We start from the raw sequence: 23,150 nt of genomic DNA, 5'->3' as shown, positions 1-23,150 counted from the left end.
GACGAGTGGACAGTTCCGTTGGCGTTCCATGTGCTTGTCCCATTCAGAAGGCAATATTTGTGAAAATTAACTAATAGTTGACTAAAGCAAGTGCAATGGGAGCTGTAAGTAGAAAGATCAATTAATTAATGCACATTCTAAGCCAAGTCATTGCAGAAAAAGGTCAAAATCAGCTCGGTCAAGCGGGCCGCTCACCTGAAGTCGAAAAAAACACCGCTGTCTAAGCAGCAGCAACAAAAACAAAAGCAAAAGCGCGATCAACTGAAATCGAAGCGCGAACAGGGCCAGAATATATTCTCCCAAAAGGCGAGAAAGCGGGACAACTTAGCACAGCGTAAGAAGCACAACAAATTGGCCTCCCTGGGCTTGGATCCGCTCGAGGAAGACAACGAGGATGGCGACGATGAGTTGCTTGATAACGTTGCGGACATGCTGGATGGCGATGATCTTGCCCTACTGCAGGCTAATAAACGCAAGCGAAAGACCAAGGCGACCGGCGAGGAGGATCCTGACCAAGGGCAATCTATCGGCTTGGAAAGGGCCTATGCCTCTGACACGAAAAAAGAGCAGGATGCGCAAAAGATAAAGCTGGATTTGCTGCCAATCAAGTCCAGGGATGGTCAGATTATCACCCGTACGACAGAGGTGGATTACATACCTAAGCCCAAGCAGAAAAAGAAGAATGAGGAAGAAGAAGAGGATGATGATTCCGAGGAAGATGGTGATACGGAGTATGAGGACAGCGATGACGATGTGGTCAATGATGTCGAGGCCGCCTCCGCCGCTCCCGTCCAAAAACTTATCTCTACCACGGATCTACTTATTGCCCGGCAGCAGGAGATCGAGCGCCAGAAGTATCGCATTGGAATCATTTGTTCCGGGCTGCTCGAAAAGCCAGAGGACAAGATGCGCAACTTTCATGCTCTGTACGAACTCATGGACGAAATCAACCCAGCCAGTCGACAGGCCAACCTGATGGCCGTCAGAAAGCTGGCCATAATCTCAGTCACCGAGATATTCAAAGACATCTTGCCCGAGTATCGAGTGGGTCAGGTGGACACCAAGATGCAGACGCTTCGCAAGGCCACTCTGGATCGTGTAACCTTTGAGAACGCCTTGCTTCAACAGTTTAAAAAGTTCCTGCAGAAACTGGAACAGATCACAGCGCAAGTTAACCGGAGAGGTGGTCTAAGGACGCCTCAGACTGTCAAATTGGCCACCGTGGCAGTACAGTGCATGTGTGACTTGCTTGTGGCGCATCCCTACTTCAACTACGTACAAAACATTGCCCAGCTTCTGGTGTATATGCTGAACTGCAATTATGCGGAGATGCGAACAGCGGTCAATCAGTGCTTCCGTACAGTCTTTTCCAACGACAAGCGGTTTGAAATGACTCTTTTTATAGTGCGACGAATCAATCACTTGATCAAAACGAAGCAGAACAATGTTCATGTGGAGTGCATCACCTGTCTGATGGGTCTTAAAATCAAGAACGTAAACCTAGATGCCGAGAAGGAGAACGAGTTAAAGCAAAAGAAGCTTGAGTCGCATCGTCAACGCCTACTAAGTTTGTCCAAGAAGGAGCGGAAAAGACGTAAGAAGCTCACTGAGGTTAACAGAGAATTGGAGGAAACCCGTGCCGAGGAAAACAAGCAAGCAAAGCATCAGAAGCTCACCGAGATCATAAAGATGGTGTTTACCATATATTTCCGCGTTCTTAAGAACGATCCCACTTCCCGCGTACTGAGCGCTATTCTAGAAGGATTGGCAGAGTGAGTGGTTATTGTTAATCTCTCATGGAATTTTTAATATAGAGTATGATTTTTAGATTTGCGCACGTCATTAATTTAGACTTCTTCTCCGATCTAATCGATGTGCTCAACCGCATTCTAGAGGACCAAGACGAGCTGGGCTACCGGGAGCGATTGCACTGTGTTCAGACCATATTCGTTATCCTTTCCGGCCAGGGTGAGGTGCTAAACATCGACCCCATCCGATTCTACCAGCACTTTTACCGAAATATGCTGGCGGTGCAGGCGGGCAAGAATCACGATGACTTCGCCATTATTTTGCGAACTTTGGATGAGGTGCTCGTAAAGCGTCGTCGCAATATGAGCCAGCAGCGTCTAATGGCCTTCATGAAACGCTTGCTTACTGGAAGTCTGCATCTGCTCCATAATGGCACCCTGGCCACGCTTGGCACAATAAAACAAACCTTCCAGCTCACTTCTGTGCTCGACAACCTATTGGATACAGACACTACGATAGGCTCTGGTCGTTACGATCCCGAACTTGACGATCCTGAGTACTGTAACGCAGCAAGCACAGCGCTGTATGAGCTTGCGCTTCTGGCACGCCACTATCATCCCACGGTGCGACGGATGGCCGTTCACATTGCTCATGGAGTGCCAGCATCGGGCGAGGGAGCTTTGCCCACGGAAATTGGCAAACTGTATGTAATAAGTCGCCGACTACATATGTGATTCTAACAATTATTACTTTCTTAGTACGTCCCACGAGCTGTTTACGCAATTCGACAGCACTCAGATGGCTTTCAATCCGACAATACCGCTGCCAAAAGCGGGTCAACCAAAACTGAAAAGGGGCAAACACTTGTATATCCGCTCGGACTTCAAAAAGGAGTACGGAAAACTGCTGCAGCAAGGAAAAGTTTCACAGACGAAGGATAAACAAACTGTACAAATTGATTTTTTCAGTGCACTTCAATAAAGAAAAGGTTGGAGATTGGAGTAGATTTATAATTACTGCTGAATATCTAGGCAAGAAATGCAATTTTTTAACAAAAAAAAAACTTGTTTTCAAGTATTAAACATTCTTCCAGATACGTTTTCAGTTAATGCAAGTTAATAGCAACCAGAAGGTTGTGTGATACCAGGATTTCTTAAGCCAGATAATAAATTTTTTGGTTAATCAGAAAGTTCCTTGTTAGTTTTAAAGTATGAAACCATTCAATTGCTTAGAACTTCTCTGTAATGTACTTTAATTAATGGGATTTTACAAGTTATTCTGTTTGGAGCTCCTAACATTCTATATAGAGGCTAAGTCTAGAGTCATTAAGATTAGTGTCATATAACCAGGTACAAGTGCCAGGGGCTCGCCAGAATTTTTCATTCGCTATCTATGCATTGGTGCCTCCTCGTTGTCGCTGTTGTCCAACGCTAGCTGGTGGCAGGTACTCCCTATTCCCGCCCGACTGCTGTTGCCCGAATCCAGGCACTGAACTCTCGGGAAGAGCTCCAGCGGCAGTGGCCAGAAGGCCGACAGCAGCTCCCGATGGCGGTAATCGATTGGCTCCAGTGCTCGGGACAATGGCGGGACGAAGGACGGCCCCAGCGCCATACGGGCTTTGGGACTGGGCGGTTGGGGAGGGCGTCGCTGAAGGATAGGACCCCCGGCCGGAGTTATATCCAGCAACCTGAGGCACTCCGGTAGCTCGAAGTGTTCCAGCCGTGGCCAGAGGTGCCCCGAAGGCGGTCGAGGAAGAAGCAGCCGGACGGTAGGCGTTGTTGGCATTAGATGTTCCCAGATTGGAGCCACTTCTCTCAGAGTAATCATAGATATAGACATTATTCGCATATAAGCTGGGCGCAGAAACGCAGTCGTACTGATTCCACCACACACAGACTAATGTCTCCTGGCTGAAGACTGTGCCATTGGGACACAGGAAGGAGTAGGTCCGGTTGAGGGCACAGATATGAAACACCTGGCATTGGGCCTCTATGTCCGCATAATAGCCGGGAAGGGGCTGTTGCGCGCAGTCAAAGTTGGTGCGCGGCACCTGGGTATAAATGGGATAATCCACTCCAGGAACACCCGGAATGGCCGAGTAGTCACCATCGGAATCGTTGTAGTCCCCGCTGTCTCCCGTTCCACTAGCAACTCGGATTGGAGACCCACCGGGAGTACCTCCATACTGTGAAGCCTGCGGTCCATATGGTCCACTACGAGATGATGGGGTAGATAATCCGCCAGATGAAGTTCTTCTCGGTGGGTTAACGGGGTTTGTGGCTCCTACAATGGCTGATGCTCCAAAAGCGGTGGTAGCCTGTCCACTTGGCGAAAATCCAACAGCGGGTGAGGGAAACAAGCCCGCTCCATATGCAGTGGGAGCCGGAGCGGGAGTAAGTGGCAGGGCTGGTGCTGTGGGATATGGTGCAGGTGTCAAGCGACCTCCAGCTGTGGCTCCTCCTACATTGGCTACCTCGGGACGCCCATAGTTGTACCCACTTTGAGCCTATAAAAGCGCAAATTAAAGTTAAGACAAGAGCATATCCTTATAGCTTACCTGGACTTGCAACTGTGCTAAGCCGCCACTGCAGAGCAACACCAAAACTGGAATAAAGAGACGGGCCAACATTAACGCTTTCTAACCGTCCGTGGAATCTGGCGAAGATCTGCTCCGAGCTGTGGAACTGGCGACGCACCAAATGGAAATGAACGCCCTGGCAGCCATCGATGGCGATGGCAGCGAAGAGTTTCGCAGCCCATATTAAGGCCAAGTACGTTGCGATTCTGGGCGCTGATAGCGCGGCTTAGACGGTTCTGCACCGCGATCTTTATTTATCAGCTTCCTACTCCTACGTCGGGGGCACAGTGGTCAAAAACATCGCTTTTTGAACTCAAATTGAAGGAAGCAAATACTATTTCATTTGCATATCCAATATCCAATACTATACTTTAAGAATTGAAACTAGAAACTAAAGTTATAGTGCACAATTGTAAATGCTGTTGCTTGTTTCATAATTTTACATTTTGGTTAATTTCTTCATTGAAAACTGAGTTGCATACACTGTGCCAATTGCTGAAATAACGCACTGCAACATCAATTGGCTGGCAAGAATTGCGGCAGCCGGTGGGCCAAAGGCAAGACGCATGCCTCGTAAATATGCAAGGCAGCAAAAACTTAGACAGACAGACGCCCCTACAAAGGAAGTGCTAATAGTGATCGGAATGATGGGCCGGACAGCCGATCGCTCGTCACTGTTGAGTTACGCGCCGCAGTGGGTTGGGTCTGGGTCAGCGCCGACTGGTTGGCCAACTCACCTGCCAAGACGCACAAACAGCGTTGCAGGGGCACTTGCATCATGCCGCAGGAGATTCCGAGCTGACGAGCCGGCCGGAGATTCGACCGGCGACCTGTGAACTGTCCAAAACTTGGGAAGCTACTGCGGGCAAGCTCAGAACGATCTTAGAAATATATACGAATTTGAAAGCGCGACTTGGATGCGGTAAAGATGCCATATTTATGTGGCAGCTGCCCCAAAGACCAGCGACAGTTCGTCAGTTAGTGTGTGCTGCTTGCGCTTTAGCAGATTTACGATGCTGGATTATCCATTGTTCGGGGACTGCGGCCAGTTATCAGAATTCATATATCAGCGAGACCCTACATGACGTATACGTAATATAAGTTACGTATACGTTGATCAATTCAATATTATAGCCATTTCAAGTGCAATGTAATTGCAATCTGATTCTACTTGTCCTTGCGAGTGGAAAATTCGATTTTCTTGCAAATGCATTCAACAGCAATGGTAAAAATATTTAAATTTCGACTGATTACATGATCGGCCTGACCTTACAAAAGATTTATATTAGAGCTGGAAAACGCAAAAGCCAATGGATTTATGTCAAGGCGATCGCGGAGCCTCTGTTGGTCTCTTGGGATTACCGAAGCAGACTTATTGAGAGGCCAGCTAGTGGCAGTAGTAATGGTTCAATCAATTAGCTGGCCCATAACCATTCATCACCCATCTCAAAGTATTACCCTTATCTTTTCATTTGTTTTTATATTTACTTTATTAAGTTTAAATAAATATTTACAAACAGACAGCAAGACGTACAGATGGTTCAAATAGATCGCTCCTACTGGATACTCTGGATGGAAAGTGTTCTCGTTCGTTAAGACTAAGCAGTAAGAAACTAATTTAATACAACTCTCGATTAAACTTAAACGGAAACTGCTTGGCTGGGCATCAGGAACAACCAAATCAATGCCTGTTTTGGGCTTGGGAGTATTTTAGGGCTCTCATCGTCGAGTATTTCGATTACATATTTACAAACTAATTGCGCAATTGCATTGGCTAAACGAAGTCGATTAACAAGTAACTGGTTCAGAATCCAAATAGTCATAGGATGTTTTAAATTAAAGAAATTCAAACTGAATTGAAGGGGGAAAGTGGAGTTGACTAAAGTTAGGCATTAACTCGCAAGGTCTAGGAACCGCCACCGCCCCGCTCTATCGCCTGCTGCTGAACTTGGACGCCAGCGAATATAATGACTTGAGCAGCTCCAGGGCCCTGCGGTCGGAGTTGACCTCCAGCAGAGGGGCCGTCGTCGTCGTGGTCTCCTCCAGATCCTCGACGCGTATCTCGAACTTGGTGGTCTCCTCGTAGCTGCCCGCCCCCAATCCTGTCGTGGTGGGCAGATCCGTGGTTGTCGTATAGCCAGGCGTGGTACTGGTGAAGTATTCGGCTGCGGCGGCACCACCACGTCGGAATGTGGTCACTGGGATGCGGTTGGTGGTGGTGGTCAATCTCTGCCGGGAGGTCTTGCCTCCAGCATGTGTCTTGCTGTCAATATCGATTAGTGCGTTGAGCAGGTGCTTACGGCTCCTCTCCAGCGCCTTGCCATTGTGGTCATCGCAGGTCTGGATGAGCAGCAGCAGCAGGCTTAGCACCTGGCGATCGTGCTCCGCTTTTGCCATGACGTTGCGCAGGTGCAGTGCCTCCTGTTCGTTGAGGCCACCGAACAACTTATTGGCAATCCTCTGCAGCCCACTACTGGAAGGCAGTGCGTCCCTGGGAATGTCGTAGCTGCGGAAGATGTCCTCCCACTCGTAACGAGATGGCGTGGGTGTGGTCACCCTGTAGGCAAATGGTGATGCTGTTGTAGAGGTGGAGGTTGTGGTACTGCTAGTGGAAGTTCTTTGCTCCTTCATCAGACCATCGTTGATGGTTAGGGGATCGAGGAAGTCCGTTTGCGACTTGAGTGCCCACGGATGCTCAGTGGGTTTGTGGGTCGTAACTAGCTTTTGAGGTCTAGCATCCTTGAGCAGATCGTTGCGAGACTTTACAAACGATTGCGTTTGCTGTTGCTGCAGGAACTCCTCGCCGGAATCCTGACTTGGCGGCGAAAGCTCCCCAGAGAATTCCAGGACGCGATTCGTGCTACCTTCGTACAGCTCAGTGGTAGTGGAGAAATCTGGAGCCGGAGTAGAATCGAATTTGTGGTTTATTTCCGCTGCAATGCTGTTCGGTGTGGGGGTGGTCGCTTCCGGCAATCCCTTGGTGGGCAGATAATATTTGGCGGTTCCATCGCTGAAGAGCGACGGATCCGTTGTGGTGACAGGCTTAAAGTTTGGAGTACTTGGTGGCTCCGTAGGGCGAGCTCGAGCAGCTAGTTCCGCACGGAAAGTGGCTGGGTTATCAAGATAGCTGGACAGAGCGTTTGAGAAGATTTGGGCGATCTTTCGAGTCTCGGGTTTCTCCGCCAGTGCCCCAATGGTGGATCCTGTGCTGCCTATCTGCGGGAACTGTTGGTACTTTGATCCCGCTTCGGATTGGGTTAGGTTGGTCTGATTAGAGAGTAAGCCCGAACTAATATCCGACTCGCCAGCACCACGACCTTGGGCCGACTTCAGACCAAACAGATTGCTGTACTTCTTTACGGTAGTATCACTCAGAAGACTCTTCTTGATATCGTCCGCATTGTCACTAATGGCTGGAGGATTCTCCGAGGTGGTCAACAGAGCAGTGGTGTCCGATGGCTTGATAGTTGGAAGCGGGGGCTTCACGGATATCTTGGTTTGAACACCAGTTTTGTCTACCTTCTCCGACTTATCCTTCTTATCCAGGGAATTAATAGTTTCATTGTGCTCTTGTGCAAAGTATTTGGCAAATGAAACGAGGGCATCTGGACCGGAGGAAGGTGGAATCTCTAGGCCAACTCTAGCGGGAGCTGCCGCCGCTGCATTTAGCTCCACGTCCTCGAACTGATCCTTCAACAGATTCATTGTTTTCAGCATATCCTGCACATTGCGGAAGACAGACTCTTCCTTCACAGGATTGGGGGCGAACAACAAGACATCCTCTCCAGCTGCACCGCCGGTATTTACTCTTGGCGACTTTCCACTCTTGGGCAGATAAGTTGGACCGCTACTAGCGGCCGATGGTGAAGGTGTAGTTGGTAGATAATCCCGACTCTCGGTGGACTTCGATGGGGGACGGAACTCGCCGGAACTAGCCACATCATAGTGATGGCGCATGCCAATGATGACCGGCTTGTACGTGCTGTCTAGTTCGATGCTGGCACTAGCGGTGGGCTTGACCTTTGGAGCCACAGAGGATTCAATAAAAATACCTGAGCTGGCACTTCCGAATCTGTGAGGATTGGGTGTTGTGGCCACATAACCACCCTTGATGTAGTTTAATTTGCCCTCGGTGCTCTTCGACTTAACCAAACTGGGCACAGTGGGAGTGTAGAATGGCGTGGATTTGCTGGGCTCGAGACGACGTACGGTGGAATGGCTTCCGGTGGAATAGTGAGCTGTGGTTTGTGGCACTGATCGTGTGGAATGAGCTTCAAAGAACTCGGGCTTTTCCTTGGATTGGCCGGGGGTGGGCTTCTCCCTCTCCTTGCTGTGCTCCTCACTTCCACTGTAACGATGCTGTCCCCGCTGTCCATTTCGTGCTCTTTCAGTGGAGACTCCCCTTTCCTGGGTGGCAACTGGTGTCCTGAGACGTGCAGGTTTTAGGACCGTCATGTCATCGTTTCGATTCGGGTTATTGGTTCTCCGCTTGCCGGAACCGCTAACAAATGAGGAGCTCTCCGCAGTAATCTGACTCTCTTGGTCGTTACTATTGTTATCTATGCTGGGTAGAACCTTGCGCTGCTTCTCGCCAGACACATCATCAAAGTCCACACTTTCCACTGAGGCGGGAAAATCTTCCGTGGAATCGATACGTCTGTCGGGATTGGCTCGCGGTCCAGCAGACCTTCCCTGTCCAGCAACTGGGGTGACTTTGGGCTTAATGTTTAGCCCTCCGCCCACGATATTAAATCCCTGCACGGGAACAGAAGGACGCACGCGATGCACTCGCTGCTTGTTGAGGATCTCTGCACTCTCTGCGTAATAGCCCGAGGATCCCAGGCAGTTAACCTTGAACCACCAGTCGCAGGTGAGCTCGCTCTGCTGAAAGATCGTGCCATTAGGGCAGAGGAAAGAGATCTTACGTCCCTCCTCACAAATATGAAAGACCTAAAGAGACATGAAGAGCTAGTTAAGTTTGGATATTACTTTAACATACTTATTATTTTACCTGACAATCGGTTTCCATGTCGGCAAAGTAGCCGTTGCCATATGAACGGCAGCTGAACGAGGTCTTGGGAATTCGTGGGTAGATGGGAAAGTCGATGCCCGGTCGCCCAACAACTCCTTGGTACACCTCGTAATCAACATCCTCATCAGAGGCACGCTTCTTCAAGTGGTGCTTGTGTTCGTTGCAGTTCGTATGGGCCTCATAGCGTTCCTCCTCGAATTGAGTAGCTCCCGTTTGCTTAGCTAAAATCCGGGCTGGAGTTCGATACTATCAAGCAAATGTGATGTTAGATTTATGCTTAACTGGAAGTTAAATTCAACATACCTTTGATTCTGCGCTTGTGTAGCCAAGGATTACCAGTACAATTAAAGCTGGAATAATTTATAAATGGTAGTTTTGTTAAAACAATGCTGTTTACTTTAATGGTTTTTATATAAAATACAATGATACTATGCTCATCTTAAAGCTGGAACGCACGACCTTTTAACAAAAAGGAATTCTTTTAATGAAGCTTTTCGTGCTGGACAGCAATTATTTTCTTTATGAATACATTCGTTTGGCCATTTTTCCGTGAATTCTCTAACCGTGTTTGGCCAAACCACTCTTCAGGTTTCGATTCTACTGTGCAATTAGAATGTCTTCTTGCTGGCGAGTCCACGGACCTTGACTTTTCCACTTAACTTGGATGGCAGACATTGCCAAATTATGCAAGAGTTGGCTACTGGGACTGGGACTGGCTGGAAGTGACTGACCTCAGGCCCCCTCGAAATGCAATAATTAAATTTTTAAGCATAAAAACAATTAAAGAAAGACACAGAAATAAAGAAGTCATGATGAACTGCGTCTTAAGTGGCGGCCGGCAGAGGAAGATGTCAGCCGCAGAGGGTTATTGAATAACCAAAATAGCCACAAGATTCAAGGCCCACTTGCTGCATAATCACAGCGATTAAGTGAATCATCGGAGAAGACCCGCTGAAAATTTGGTCGCGGGTGTCGGTGCTGCTATTGCTATAGCTATTGCTGCCTTATTCAAATTAAACAATTGCCCATAATTTGTGCCCGCTGATTGGCAAGCGGACTCAAATTCGAACGGCCGCCTCATCAACCATACGCCACGTTGTACGCGCATCAATTTCGGATCTGTCCGATCATTTCGATTGGGTTCGTGCCCCTCGCAGCGGGATGGTCTGCCAACTTAATTGAGAGGTGCTGTCGATGGGCGCGTAATTACTCAAAGACCGAAAGGTCCAAAGAAGATTGCCGTCCATTGTTGGTTTTATTCGGCCGCGAGAAGAGCTGTCACTTATGCCCACTTGCCATCTGGGTCTCGGCCAACACGCCCGTCCTAATGAGCCGTTAAAAATTGCATTTCCCTCTCTGACCCTCTGCCGACTTGGCCGATCCATTAATTCAAATCAAAGTCACATTTAATCTGAATCCGAATCTGAACTGTGTGTTGGAACTTTTTTTTTTGTCGCACGCCAAGTCAGCCTAATAACGCAAACGAAGATGGCTCACGCAACCTGGCCAAGACAAAGGGGCATTAACGCAATCTCGGCCGCTTTGCCGCCCACGCTTTGCGGCAAACGCACAGCCATCAACCGTTAGTCAGTCGGTGATCTATGATGGGAAAATTATGAGCTGACAAGGTCAAGGATGTTGCCAACTCATAGAATGCCGAATTATTTAAATTGTCAATCGAATATATTGATGTAAAAATTTATGATACAATTTAAAAGTTTTCTAAGCCGCGAGGATAAAGAGATGCACACTTTAAAATCTCTAATTAAACGTGATATTTCAGTTGTGACCTCTTGAACTTATCAACTTACCGCACAACAAGTTGAGCTGCGTACACCGCATTTTGTATTTGGAATTGCCTGAAAGAGGGAATGTTTAGCTAGTTAACAAAATTATGAATATTTATTGCACAAGATCGTGGGAGATGCCGAAATATATAGGGAAGAAAGAAACAGAAAAATAATTATTGTCGAAAACACGTACACACAACAAGGCGCCTGATTGGGTAATGGAAATTATACGAAAACAGCGGCACAAATAATAATAAATGTACTCTGGGCTTGCACAAATCGCCGGAGAAGAGTTGTCAATGTGCCGAAGAAAACAAACAAAGCGCAGAAGGCTCTCAGCGATTGCATAATCGGTAGATGCCCACAAACGCATGCAGAAATTTACGGCAGATCGTTAGATATATCTGTTCGCCATATATACTCGTAGATATTTTGAGAGGAGCAGAGAGTTGAATATGCAGATTCGCAACGAGTGCCGCGTACCACGGGGTGTATGCGCAATAAGTTATTACATTTTAGGCTGGCCCAGCCAAAATCCGATTGCGCTTGCGACTGCCCAGGAACAGATGTCAGGCGCCGGCCAGGAGTTATTCAGTTAGTCAGTCAGTCATTCAGGCAGTCAGTCAGTCAGTCAGTGCGGCAGTGAGACAGTCAGTCAGTTCCCCAAGACATTCACTTCGCTATGGGTATACGTTAGTCGTTCGCTTCCGTCAGCTCAATTTTGCAGCTGTTGTCGCTGCTGTTCCCGTAGTTACTGTAGTGTTTGCAGTTTCTGCGTACTTTGCATAATTTTAGATAATTGTTTTAATTTGCACAACAGCAAACAATATCAAAACTGGGGGAGACACCAGCAGCCAGTGCCACAGAGAGATCAGCACCAAACGGCCTGCGCTTCGACACCCTTTCAATTAAATCATTTTCAATGGTTCGGGTAATTACCCAAACGTCAAGACAATAGATCTGTTTTCTTTACGTAATGCGGCTAAATTCAATAACAATGCAAAATCGAACAGAATCTCGAAATTTCAGTCGATGCGAACATAAATTTAAATTGAAATTAGCTGCAGTTGTTTAAGACAGCGAAGATTCTGCTTTTATGCATTGTCTGCTGGGTTCTTTGATTGCCGAAATTGCTTTTTGTATTTAAATTTGTTGATTGCCTTGGCGGGGTTCTCGGCTCCCAGTGGCTGTTTGCACAAAATATTCTCACATCTAAATTTAATTTCGTCAAAATAGCGTAATGTTGGTAAACAAAATGAAATTGCTGCAGTCACTTTGGCAATAGCATGCACAGGCTTGGCATTAAAATTTAATAAAAATTGTAAATTAAGTCGATTAGCCAAGCGATCTGTTAAAGTTCAAGAGTGCCCCTAGCCGTCTGCACAAATTTTAATTTCAATTCACGATTCTCGATTTGCAATTACACGAATCAAGAGTTTGTCATTGTCAAGGCTTTGCCAAATCGATTTGAATTGCCTTAAGTGGCGATTAGTTTCGCGAAGGTCGAATTTGGTTTGGTTCATCCGAGAATTCGTCTAATGGTCGTATTTATAAATTCCTTTTAATGAATTAGCTACGTCAATAAATTATGTTTCTTGGCCGCCACTTCCTCTCGTCGGATTCATTGGATGAGATTAATCAAGTCGCTTGCACAATAAATCATAAGAAAGCCACGCAAGAAATTCAATCATCTAGGTGGCAAAAGCGTGGCTGGAAAGTGTTCAGCGGCAACAATGACGAATAAGGAAGTTTCGCCGCCAAATCATTATCATGGGGCAAGAAAAAATGTCAACGCGATGGTAAGAGCAGGTGTTGTGCCAGCACAAAATAATAGAGAGACTAAAATAAAATAATAATAAGCTAGCGCCAGTTAACTACTTAAGGCTGAGGTTGCATTTTCCGCGCTTCGCCGAGGGTCTCCGCAATCAAAATTTAGTTCCGCCTTCAACACATGTACGTGTCGTCGGGAGACGGGAATCCGGAGAGCTGGCGAGGGGTGTTAAGATGGATCTGCGCAGGATCGATGCATCCAGCGATTGCCCGGGTCGCTTTTGCAGACTCAAGTGGGATGGGGCACACTCCTCGCATTGCAGCCAAATGTCTGTTAAATCGTTTTAACCTTTTTGTCAAGTTGCCGCTTAACCTTTACGGTTGCTGAGCTGACATGAAGGAAGCATTTGTTTTTTCCGCAGCTCTTTTTGTTGTTGTTGTTTTTTGCGCTTTTTGCCGCATTGTGTTGTGGCAAAGTGTTGAAACACAGAGCATAGAAACTAAGGCAACGCCAAGCTGCTGCTTCTGCTGCCTTTTCCCCGTCGACCACATGTCGTATACGTGTTATTTGAAGATTTGATTTATTTGTTTTGGCTGTTCGCGCTGTTGGATTGCGGCGGCTTATCTGCCCGGCTGCCTTGCACTGGCTCTTGTGTGGCCTTCTCCTTCAGCGATCATGAATAAATGGGATTTGTTTTATATTATTTGAGGCTCGTGTGCAAGCGAAGTTAAGGAAAAATTTCACCTTTACCGATACTCATTATGAAACGGCTGACTCGCCTTGCCGGCCATTCCTGTTGGGAAAAATTGCATAAAGCCAGCGCATCTTCGATCGAAGCCCCCACGATTAATACTGCAGACTAAGGAAAATCTAAAACTTGATTGCCACTTTTTGTTTGCTCAGCGCGATTGGGAGTGCCATGCAGGTGTGGATGGATATGCTGGTCATTTGGCTAATGGTGGGATAGAAATTGTCTGCCGACGCCAAAAGCCATTGGCATCCTTGGGGCTAAGCTAACGAGTCACGAAGACCTTAAGGAGGAACTTGAACGTTATGGGAATCCCGTATTTTATTTTTTAAAGTATAAAGAATACTTGCTTCAACAGAACGTATTCCAGTTTCCTGTCTAAGTCATTTGTTTTGCGGCGTTCGTCTCCGAGTTCAGCAAATGCTATGCAAATTTCTAACAATTAATCACCGGAATGCTACTTACATGCTGCTATACATACATACATTCTGTCATACCATTTAAACTAAACCCGAAGCTGAATTAAAACAACCCCTAATTAAAATGTTAATCATTTCAAATGGCTACGTATAGTTTGTTTGGTCTGGCCTTTTTAAAATGAACTGTGTGAAAAATGTCATTATAAATGCATAAAAGTCTTAGCCGAGCAAATCACTTGGCTCTGACTGTGGTTCCCAGGCAAATGTTTTGAAAGTGCTTTTGAGCATTTTGTTTATTTATTAAACAACAGATTTGGCAAGCATCATTTGTTGGTCTCTTTGTTGTTCCTAAATCTCTTGCGAGGGCGGGTAATTAAAACCATATCTTATATTGGCACATCCGAGCGATGAAGATAACTTTTCGGGATAGCCCCAAAAAAGCCCCATTGTGCTGAGCATTTTGGAACTTATTTCCCTTCTTTCTCGCGCTTTTCTGACCCATAAATCATCTGAATGATGTGCGTTTTCACATTTGCATAAATTTGCGGGATGGTACAAGCACTCATAATTGGATTACCGAATAAATATTTATTGCTGTTCGTTCAGGTACCTGCACCTCCGCTTTGAATGACAGATGTGCTTTGAAAAATGGGTCGGGACCTGAGCAGTTTAAACGTAGATATATCAAAGTGATTTCAGCCTGCTCAAGTAAAAAATGTATGACTTGATTTGAGTTTAAAATATATTTGTTTGGGTAAACAATTCATCATTCACAGATCGCACGATGAATTTATGACACAACATGTACCCGGTGACATTTTGTTTGGCCAACAATTAATCACAAACTATTTAGTTATCCCCAAATCATCCGAGCACATGGAACAATCGCTAAAAAAAACCCAAGTGTGAATGTGCGTCGGACAAGACATGTAAATTTTGCAACAACCCGACTTTTTGTAAAGCATTTTTTAAAAGTCGTAGCCCCAAAGATTCAAGATAGCCAACCAGACTGCGGATGCGTCTGATGATGCTTCTGGCGCGATGCTAATGCAGATGCAGATGCATTGACCTACGTGTCGCTGATGCACCCAGACATTAGTGTGGTAGCAATTATTTCCACTGATGTTGTTACTCTTGCGGCAACCTCACAGTTTTTGGGCCCCAGTTCGCCCGAAGGGGCTCTGCGTCAGTTGCTTTTCATAGCCGCCAGAGTTCGACGTGCTAATAGATTTTGAGGTCAAATGCAATCATTTCGGCTGCTGGCGCTGCTGCATGCTGCTTTTTCCGCCTCTGATACAATTTTCGACCGCTTTTTGCCCAAAAATTCTTGTGCATTTCCGTACAGCGTTTTTGTGTGGGCCACTCATTTGCAATTTGTGTGGCTTTGGGACGAGAATGAGACGAAAAAAGAACCGAAATACCCTGGCGGTCGGAGGCACAGCAGAAGTCACTTTGACGCTTCGTGGCAGCCGCCTGTCAACTGCTTCACACTTGGCCCATTGAGGGCGAGTCGGAGCTTCGAGCGCATTCATGTGCCTAGGCTTAAAGGGAACTCAATTTGTTTGGGCCCAGTAAATTGCTGGCGATTTGTAAGGCAGCGCAAAACATTTAGCGCCAAATGGGTAGATGATTTCTATTTTTTTCTGTGGTGTTCGGCTATTTGCGTTGCGCCCCAGCAATTTTTCATGCAAGAGCTGCCGCGGGACGGAATCTGCCATCGGCATCCCGCCGATGCTAGTGGCTGGCCCATTTCGTAGTCATTTTCAAGCAGCCCCAAATGTTCAAGTGGGCAGTGTTTGATGCTACTTAATTATCGGTTAAAAATATTTTTGTTGTTTGCTCAGCAGAAGAGTGCCCGATCATAAAAAGCTTTTGTAATAACGAGAGTAGCGCTAACACTATGCTTAACTAGCATTATACCATTAATAATTGCTAAGTTTCGGATTACAACGCCATGACGAGGAGTTGGGCACTTTGCCGGAAGCTATACTATATATAGCTACTTAATGCAAATTTGGATCTCTCAGAATTTAAATCGGAATTTATAATTCGAGTCTTTAATGCATATCAAATATCTTCTAGCTAATTAAATCTAGCTTTAATGGACAAACGGAGCAATAACGGTCTATTAATCTTTAATCTTGTTTTATATTGGCATCAGTTTAATGACTATTCTGGGCCATAAAAAATATATTCAATAAATGTCAACCAGATTTTGCATTCTTTGAAACAAAAGACTTAAGCAAAAAACTTGATTTCAAATTGAGTAAACAGATTCATAACTGATTCATATACAGAACATCCCCCAATGCCGATAAGCGTTAAATAAATGTTAAATGAACATCAGTACTTAAAATTTAAACTCAAAAATTTGATGAAAACACGTTTTAAATCAACCCAATTTATTTTTCACTTCGAGAAAGTATTTCAAAAAAATATATTGTTCGTCGTTCGGAAATTCAGAGAACAGATAAAACGAAAATTAACTGGAAAATATTTGGGAACATGATTGCCTATTAATTAAATTGATACTCTAAACTTACAGAAAACTGGTTGCAATTATAGCATCCCATTTGGTTTTTGTGAAAGTATTACAAAAATATACGATATATTATGTTCGCCTGAAGATGAACAGAGCCCAATCCGGTTCGCTACATCTATGTTGCCAATCTCCCAATTCCTGTATTGCCACCTCCAACTCCGCCAATACGCGCTGTGTCATCGATTGAAGGCACACATGCGGAAATTAATCCCCCGCCAGTGCTCACAGTCACCGAGAAGATATATAACTTTCTGTAGGATGTGCCGAGTTTTCACTAATAGCCGAAAATATCAAAAGATAACAATTGAAAACGCCGCTCAGCCAGTTCCAATTGCTATGAGGCAACCAACGGGACTCGAGCTGCAAAGCGCAATTTATGACAGCCCGGGCGGCATCAGACACGCCGGCAACAATTGCAGCACAAAACCAGTAGCACCAAACACCAACCACTAGCGAGCCAAGTCGAGCGGCAATTAATAAGTAATTGCTGTTGACGTCGTCGGTAGTTGCCACAGCTGAAATTGTTGCACGTCGAATTCGTTCTTTTGTTTGGCTCGATTTGTAGATTACGCATATTTGGGTCAGCGTTTGTTATCAGAGACCCATGTATGTATTTATGTCACCTGGTTAAATAATCATCTCCCGACTTAATTACAGCCAGCAACAATGGCCACTTTTATCTGAGTCAGTGGGGCTTTGATGCTTCTCTTCGCCGTGCTTTTCCTCGTCGAGTTGGCCTTTTTGTGATTGTTTCAACTTGCACCCATCTTCATGCACTCACATCGTGCACATTTGTGTTGTTGGCCTACAGCAACCGAGATACGAATTAGTTGCTTATTGTTCGGAGTAATTGTTTCTTGTTTGCCTGATGCCGCGTAAATGAAAGTGACTTTTGATTTGGATTTTGTTATGATTTCGTTGTTCGTTTAGCGTGCCAGTGGCGGAAAATGAAAAAGTTCAAGCGGAAATTACCAGGAAAATTACATTTTTGTTTGCTTATAGTCAGAAAACGTAATACGAGTCGCATTAGGATTAGTTCATAGCTGAAAACACGATTCTAGAGGCTTCCCTTCGAACTTCAAACAAAAGTCTCAGGCAACGAACTTGACTTTGGCACGACTAAAAAAAATGTTTTTGTTGTTTTTGCTTCTTTTTGCCATTTTAAAGAGCGCGGCTTTAAGCGACAAGTTTTAAAAATATCAAAGTGTTTTTCCCGCGTTGTTTTGGGGCAGCAAACATGATTATGACTGTTGAAAGCTCTTGTCATTTGGTTGCCTTCTCGCGCTCGATTGTGCTTGAACATATCAAACGATGTTGAGGAATTAAATGCGAAATTGGTTTCTGTTTTGATTTATTTGATTTATTGTATTGGTTTTTAATGGTAAACATGTAAGGTAGGCGTCTCTAATTGGCTGTCAGCTGTTGGAATTCAATCAGTGTTTGATATTGATACCAATTTGTGAGTGTTGCCTACCTAAGTAGTGTCTATATGATGATTATTGACGCTGTATTCCGGTTTATATTTGTAGGTAATAATAGAGGCACTGCCTCTACTTTTAATGGCGAAATACCAGTGGGAACTATTTTCGGCCATAAATGTATTGCCCGACACCTTTGTGAGAACGTAACTTTTATATTTTAGCCTTGTCCCCGACACCTCTTGAAAAATCCCATTAGTGTCTTCATATTTTATATGATGTTTTATGAATCAAAAGCTAGCCAATAACCAGTTTTTTATGATGATCGCGAAGAATCGAATGGGCATCCTTAGCGCGAGCCACATGATATCACTCGCTCGAATTAGATCCTGCCAAAGACGTAAACAAACACAGAAGTGACTCAAAGATTCTAGAATCAGGTTCTCAAGCAACTGTAAAATCTCGAATTAATTAGCCAGATATCAAAACTTAGATAAATACAATATGCGTAGAAAGAAAGCGCTTTGCGAAACTTGTTTTGCGGCTTTGTGACTAAAAAAGCATTGCTCATTTTTTATTGTCTACCAAATAAATGGGGGAACATTGATAATAAAGATTATTAGCTATTAAAACCAAACTTAACTTCGACTGCTCGCGCTAAAGCGAACTTGTAATTAAAAAAGGTGCTCCCAAGCAAATACGATCTAATTTGTTTAGCTTCCAAAAGGTACTCAATGCTAAATAATAAAATGTTTATGTGCAACTTACTGTCCAACTTGGAAGCATATTCTCCATTAAGTTCACCTTAGACCATGCAGATCAAAATGCCATTCAACTAGCAGCCCTAAAATGGTCTAAACGTAGCATGTCATGCCATGGAGGTCAGCATCTTGGCCTGACATTTAGCATCCCCTTGGAATGGCCATATATTTTTAGCTAGAAACGGCTATGGCTATATCTGGGTGGATGTGGATGCGGATGGGGTCCATTAAAGACTGACGATCGCTACGCAATTCGCAACCCACGTGGTCTTGATGAACTGCTGGCATTTAGCCGGCGAAGGAATATAATGATCATATTTTAAGTCTTTACGTAATTGAACACTTTACGCATTCCTCTAAATAACTATTATTAGGGAAATGTTTGATGCAGCATGAATTTGATAAATTATAGCTGTGTAAGCGCTTGAGTTAAAGACATAATTTTATTTTAACAATTCAGCACATTCAGCAAAGTACCGTTGCAAAATTCACACAATTCCTTTGAAAAGTTCAAGTTCGTTGGTTTTTCTTTTCTATTTGTTCACGAAAAAAATTGACAAATGGGCTTTTTATGGCTCAAGTGCACTCGACTGACATTTTGCGGGCTGACAATAACGTCTAAAAAAGTGGCCTGTTTAGTTAGGGTTTTTTCTCGTTGCAAGTTCGTTGTCAAAGTCTTTCATTTTTTGCAGCTGCCAAAATAAGCCCCTCAAATGGACATAGTAAAGACTAACAAGAAAATGACGAATCGTAATATAAACTTCAGTCCGCATAGAATACGCTGAAGTCTTGAATTTGTAAAAGAAAAAATACAAAACATGAACATTATTTACACTTCATTAATCACTGAAGACAGGCCGCAAAAACAACATCAGCATAGCATCTTAGAGCGGCATCAATTATGAGGTTGTTTGTTTTGTCTACAAGGAATCGCTAGATACTTTTACTCGTATCTCTCAGATGCGGCTCATTGGCTTTTCAGCGATGCGCACGCAGCGCCAGTTAACGCATCAACACTTGAATAGGATGCAGGCTACACGACTACAGCTATTAGAGACAACGCTGCCCCGGTTGCTGTAGGGGAATCCTCCTGTTGGGTATTGTTGCTTGAATGACTTTTTAATTTATTTGCCATTTCTTTCGCTGGCAACGTTAATGAGCAGACCGGGCCAGGCCAGACCAGACCAGACCAGAGTTGTCCAGAGCAGACCAACTTGGCCAGACCAGACTAGAGCCCGGTTAAGACCCTAACAACAGCACTCGCATTTTGAACTTTTATCTGGCCATCTGCAGACAACAACGGGCAAAATTATATTGTAGCATTTTGTTACATTTGAGGCAGCCGGCTCGCTTTATTTTTGTTTTCGCCTGCCTTCGGCTCGTCTCCCCAGTCAACTTTAACCTCCTGCCACATAAAACAAAAGCAGACCTCCCCCATCTTCCCTCCAGCCGCCTCTAAGTGTGTGGGTGTGTGGCGATGTGAAAGACGTTAAGTCACACATTTGGCCTAAATTTGTCTTTTCTCTTCGCCAGCCTTTCCTTTGTTCATTTGCGCCACGAGGCTGCACTGTAGAAGAAAATAAGAAACTGTGGCACCTCTTGACATTTAAGGCGCATTTCCCAATTCCTGCACTACTTTCTGCGGCCCTCTGGTCGAGTTGCTCACCCAGTAATCACGGGCTGAGCAGCAATCGAAATTATCTAACACAAAAATGTTGCAGCTGCGAATAGTTGCTTTTCATTTGTCTTTTTTTGGCCCAGGCCCCTCCCAAGGGTTTGTTCTTAGCCGAGCAGCTACCGCTGCCATTTATCCTTGAACTGTGTGCTCAGAGCCGCCAGCAGTATCTTAGATTCGTTAATAACAATGCCAAGTCGAGGCAACAATTGCGGTTGCAAATTTTGCAACACTAAATTTATGCAGTAAAAATTAGAAAACCTAAAAAACAAAAAATTAAATGCATGCCAGCGGTTCAGAGGCTTTTAATTGGCGTATCTATTTATCTAAGCAAGCCAGCAATTTGCAAATTAATCATCAGCCAAAAGTCGCTTTGGGCATATTGAAGATTTATTAAAATTGCTCATCGTCTAATTTGGCAAGAACCAATTAATTTTTACATTGATCAGCATTAATACAAGAAGCAAAGGTACTGCTAACTCTTTAATGGTCGTGACTTTGAATCTTCTGAAGAGCCAACTTGATTAAGTAATTGGTTTTAATGGATTAATAAACGGCTGCAGATGGAAGCTTATACAAAAAAACACATAGATAACAGGAAATAAGAAATAAATTTGAAAATAAGAATTTTATAAAAAACGACTATTTAAATTCAAGCCAAAAACAACCAAACTAAGGTTTAAAATTTTAAATTGATACTACCAAATAAAATAGTCATTTTGCTTAGTAAAGAACTTACATATATTAATTACTTCTAGGCCTCGACAATTATTTAAATGTGTTCTTTTATTATTATTTGTTTTGAAGTAGTAAAAATGCTAGTTATTTGCATAACCTAAAAGAGCCTCCATAAAATGACCTCTTCATTATGCAGCCAATACATTGAAACTTTACCAGCATCTTGACCAAAAGTGGTAAAAAAATTACGTGGAAAATGCATGCAATAGATCTAAGTAAGATGATGCCTAGTGAAAGGCAACAGATGGTGCACACATATGCGTTTTTTATCCATTCATGCGTACGAAATGCGTTTGGCATTTTATTAAAAGCCATTCAGCTGTCGATCTGCCAAGCTGTCGAAATTCTCATCTAGGCATTCTCAGACGCAGATCTTCTGGGCTCACTCACCTTTAAGCGGCATCAACATCATTGGCAATGCTCTGAATGTCAGTTTGTCGAGCAGAAACACTCAGGTAAGTCAGGTTAGAAACTGTGGCAGCAACTCAATCTTCAACAGCTTCCTTTTTTGCTTTCAGTTTCGTGATTGAAGTAATATGTAGGTTTTGCCGTAAACTTATTTATGACAAAGTTTTCCGCTCTCCGACTGGGTTTTATTCGTAGCGTTTTGTTGTTTCGGGTTTCTTGTGAATATTACTTAGATTGTTGCATATTATTCGTTATTGTTATTTATTGTCTCACTATGCTCGATTATTCGGTTTATTATTTGTTATGGGCTAGAGAGGGATCAGGTGGTAATGCACAGAAATCACGATTCAGTTGATGTTTTCGGTAGTAGCACAAAATCACTTCAAGCTGCTCATGTCTGCACTATGAAGACGTTATTAGGGCGAAATTAGAGTTTGGTAATCTCAAAGGAAAAAGATAACCGATTTGGGACAAGTTCATATGGATGTTAACAAATAAGCAAATTGGATGTTCGATATTTAATTGCAGACTCAAGCTCGAAGTGATTTTGCTCCCTTGTTCGTGGGCTTAAATCCTTCATTCTTGAAAACTTCACAATAGATCCTTGTTAAATAATATTGAATAATCACAAGCGTCCTTTTTTTTAAATATTTTGCTCCTTTAAAGTTACGTAAACGTTATCTAAGATCTCAAGAGTTTGAAGTTTTCGCACTAAAAGCACTTTATTTTTCTTAAATTTTTTCACATCAGATTGGTTGAAAATACAGTAAGAGCCAGAGCCAGACGAACAGAAGACGTCTTCACCCGTACGATATTCACATTTGAATGTTTCAATTGGCAAATGCGGCGTCCAACTTTAGTAGCTGAGCGGCCCGCAGATTCGAGCTCTGTTTAGCGAAAACGCTCGCAAAGGCAGCGCAAAGACAGAAAAAGCAAAACCACTCGTCGCCGCCGAACCGGACGAACCTACCGCTTCGCGAAGATTGCTGCCACATCTTCCTCAATTCCCAAAGAAGCCCGAAGAGTGGCCCCAATCCAAAAGCATCCGCAAAGTAAAACAAAAGCAGGGCGTCTTTGCGACCGTTCCAGCGAACAGCTGATCGCCGCGATCTCGAGAGGGGCGTTCAAAGACCGAAGAGAAGAGCACAAATCTTCGGGTGCCGATGAGTTTAACAGTGACAGATCGGCAGAAGAAAAGCTTAACATTTCTGTTAAGACCATGTAAATGTTGTGTTAATAGCAGCTATCTTTGGAATTTAATCAGCGCACCATGAGTGTGAAATACGTCTATAACGTAACTTATGACTGCTTAATATTAAAGAAGGTTGTTTTTGGCATGTATCTGATTTTAATTTTGGAAAAAATAGAAATAAATACTATAATTTGTAGCTTTTCAGTTTTGCATAACTATTGTTATAAAATAGTTATAAATGATTAGAAATCTTGTTAAAAGTATTAAAAAGAGTTAAGTTCATTTATGTATGTATGCATAAAATTACATATGCAAAGTTTTACAGAACC

At 44.0% G+C, this 23,150-nt stretch overlaps 3 protein-coding genes across 4 annotated transcripts; 1 reads left to right on the top strand and 2 right to left on the bottom strand.

The window, feature by feature from the left end:
- The first annotated feature begins 12 nt into the window (after positions 1-12).
- LOC6614223 (nucleolar complex protein 3 homolog) lies at positions 13-2,762 on the top strand. The gene is made up of 4 exons (XM_002038632.2): positions 13-104; positions 157-1,772; positions 1,829-2,452; positions 2,508-2,762. The coding sequence occupies exons 1-4, from the start codon at positions 96-98 to the stop codon at positions 2,728-2,730; spliced, it is 2,472 nt and encodes an 823-aa protein (XP_002038668.1). The 5' UTR covers positions 13-95; the 3' UTR covers positions 2,731-2,762.
- Positions 2,763-2,994: 232 nt separating this feature from the next.
- On the bottom strand, positions 2,995-4,378 carry LOC6614222. Its single transcript, XM_002038631.2, has 2 exons — positions 4,307-4,378; positions 2,995-4,255 (listed from the first exon to the last, which is right to left on the bottom strand). Exons 1-2 carry the CDS (start codon positions 4,376-4,378, stop codon positions 3,140-3,142), a joined length of 1,188 nt encoding a protein of 395 aa, XP_002038667.1. The 3' UTR covers positions 2,995-3,139.
- A 1,420-nt stretch (positions 4,379-5,798) lies between these two features.
- LOC6614221 (mucin-5AC) lies at positions 5,799-22,380 on the bottom strand. 2 transcript variants are annotated; one of them, XM_002038630.2, is made up of 5 exons: positions 21,612-22,380; positions 11,171-11,218; positions 9,663-9,709; positions 9,339-9,605; positions 5,799-9,277 (listed from the first exon to the last, which is right to left on the bottom strand). In XM_002038630.2, the coding sequence occupies exons 1-5, from the start codon at positions 21,631-21,633 to the stop codon at positions 6,257-6,259; spliced, it is 3,405 nt and encodes a 1,134-aa protein (XP_002038666.2). In that variant the 5' UTR covers positions 21,634-22,380; the 3' UTR covers positions 5,799-6,256. The 2 variants fall into 2 exon arrangements, with proteins under 2 accessions (XP_002038666.2, XP_032577809.1); XM_032721918.1 differs by lacking the exon at positions 11,171-11,218.
- Positions 22,381-23,150: the final 770 nt, after the last annotated feature.

The sequence above is a fragment of the Drosophila sechellia genome, chromosome 3R (genome assembly GCF_004382195.2).
Source record: "Drosophila sechellia strain sech25 chromosome 3R, ASM438219v1, whole genome shotgun sequence".
Taxonomy (NCBI): Eukaryota; Metazoa; Arthropoda; class Insecta; order Diptera; family Drosophilidae; genus Drosophila; species Drosophila sechellia.
This window is presented reverse-complemented; position numbering and strand designations above follow the sequence as displayed.

What these genes read in the sequence shown, in the direction of transcription:
- LOC6614223 (XM_002038632.2), top strand. An exon ending in ATTCTAGAAGGATTGGCAGA is followed by an intron (nt 1,773 to 1,828) that starts GTGAGTGGTTAT and finishes TATGATTTTTAG; the next exon opens with ATTTGCGCACGTCATTAATT. An exon ending in CCCACGGAAATTGGCAAACT is followed by an intron (nt 2,453 to 2,507) that starts GTATGTAATAAG and finishes TTACTTTCTTAG; the next exon opens with TACGTCCCACGAGCTGTTTA.
- LOC6614222 (XM_002038631.2), bottom strand. Translation starts at nt 4,378, where the DNA reads ATGTTGGCCCGTCTCTTTATTCCAGTTTTGGTGTTGCTCTGCAGTGGC. An exon ending in TAGCACAGTTGCAAGTCCAG is followed by an intron (nt 4,256 to 4,306) that starts GTAAGCTATAAG and finishes GCGCTTTTATAG; the next exon opens with GCTCAAAGTGGGTACAACTA.
- LOC6614221 (XM_002038630.2), bottom strand. Translation starts at nt 21,633, where the DNA reads ATGATGTTGATGCCGCTTAAAG. An exon ending in GCAGCTCAACTTGTTGTGCG is followed by an intron (nt 9,710 to 11,170) that starts GTAAGTTGATAA and finishes AAATTATTCCAG; the next exon opens with CTTTAATTGTACTGGTAATC. An exon ending in ACACAAGCGCAGAATCAAAG is followed by an intron (nt 9,606 to 9,662) that starts GTATGTTGAATT and finishes TTTGCTTGATAG; the next exon opens with TATCGAACTCCAGCCCGGAT.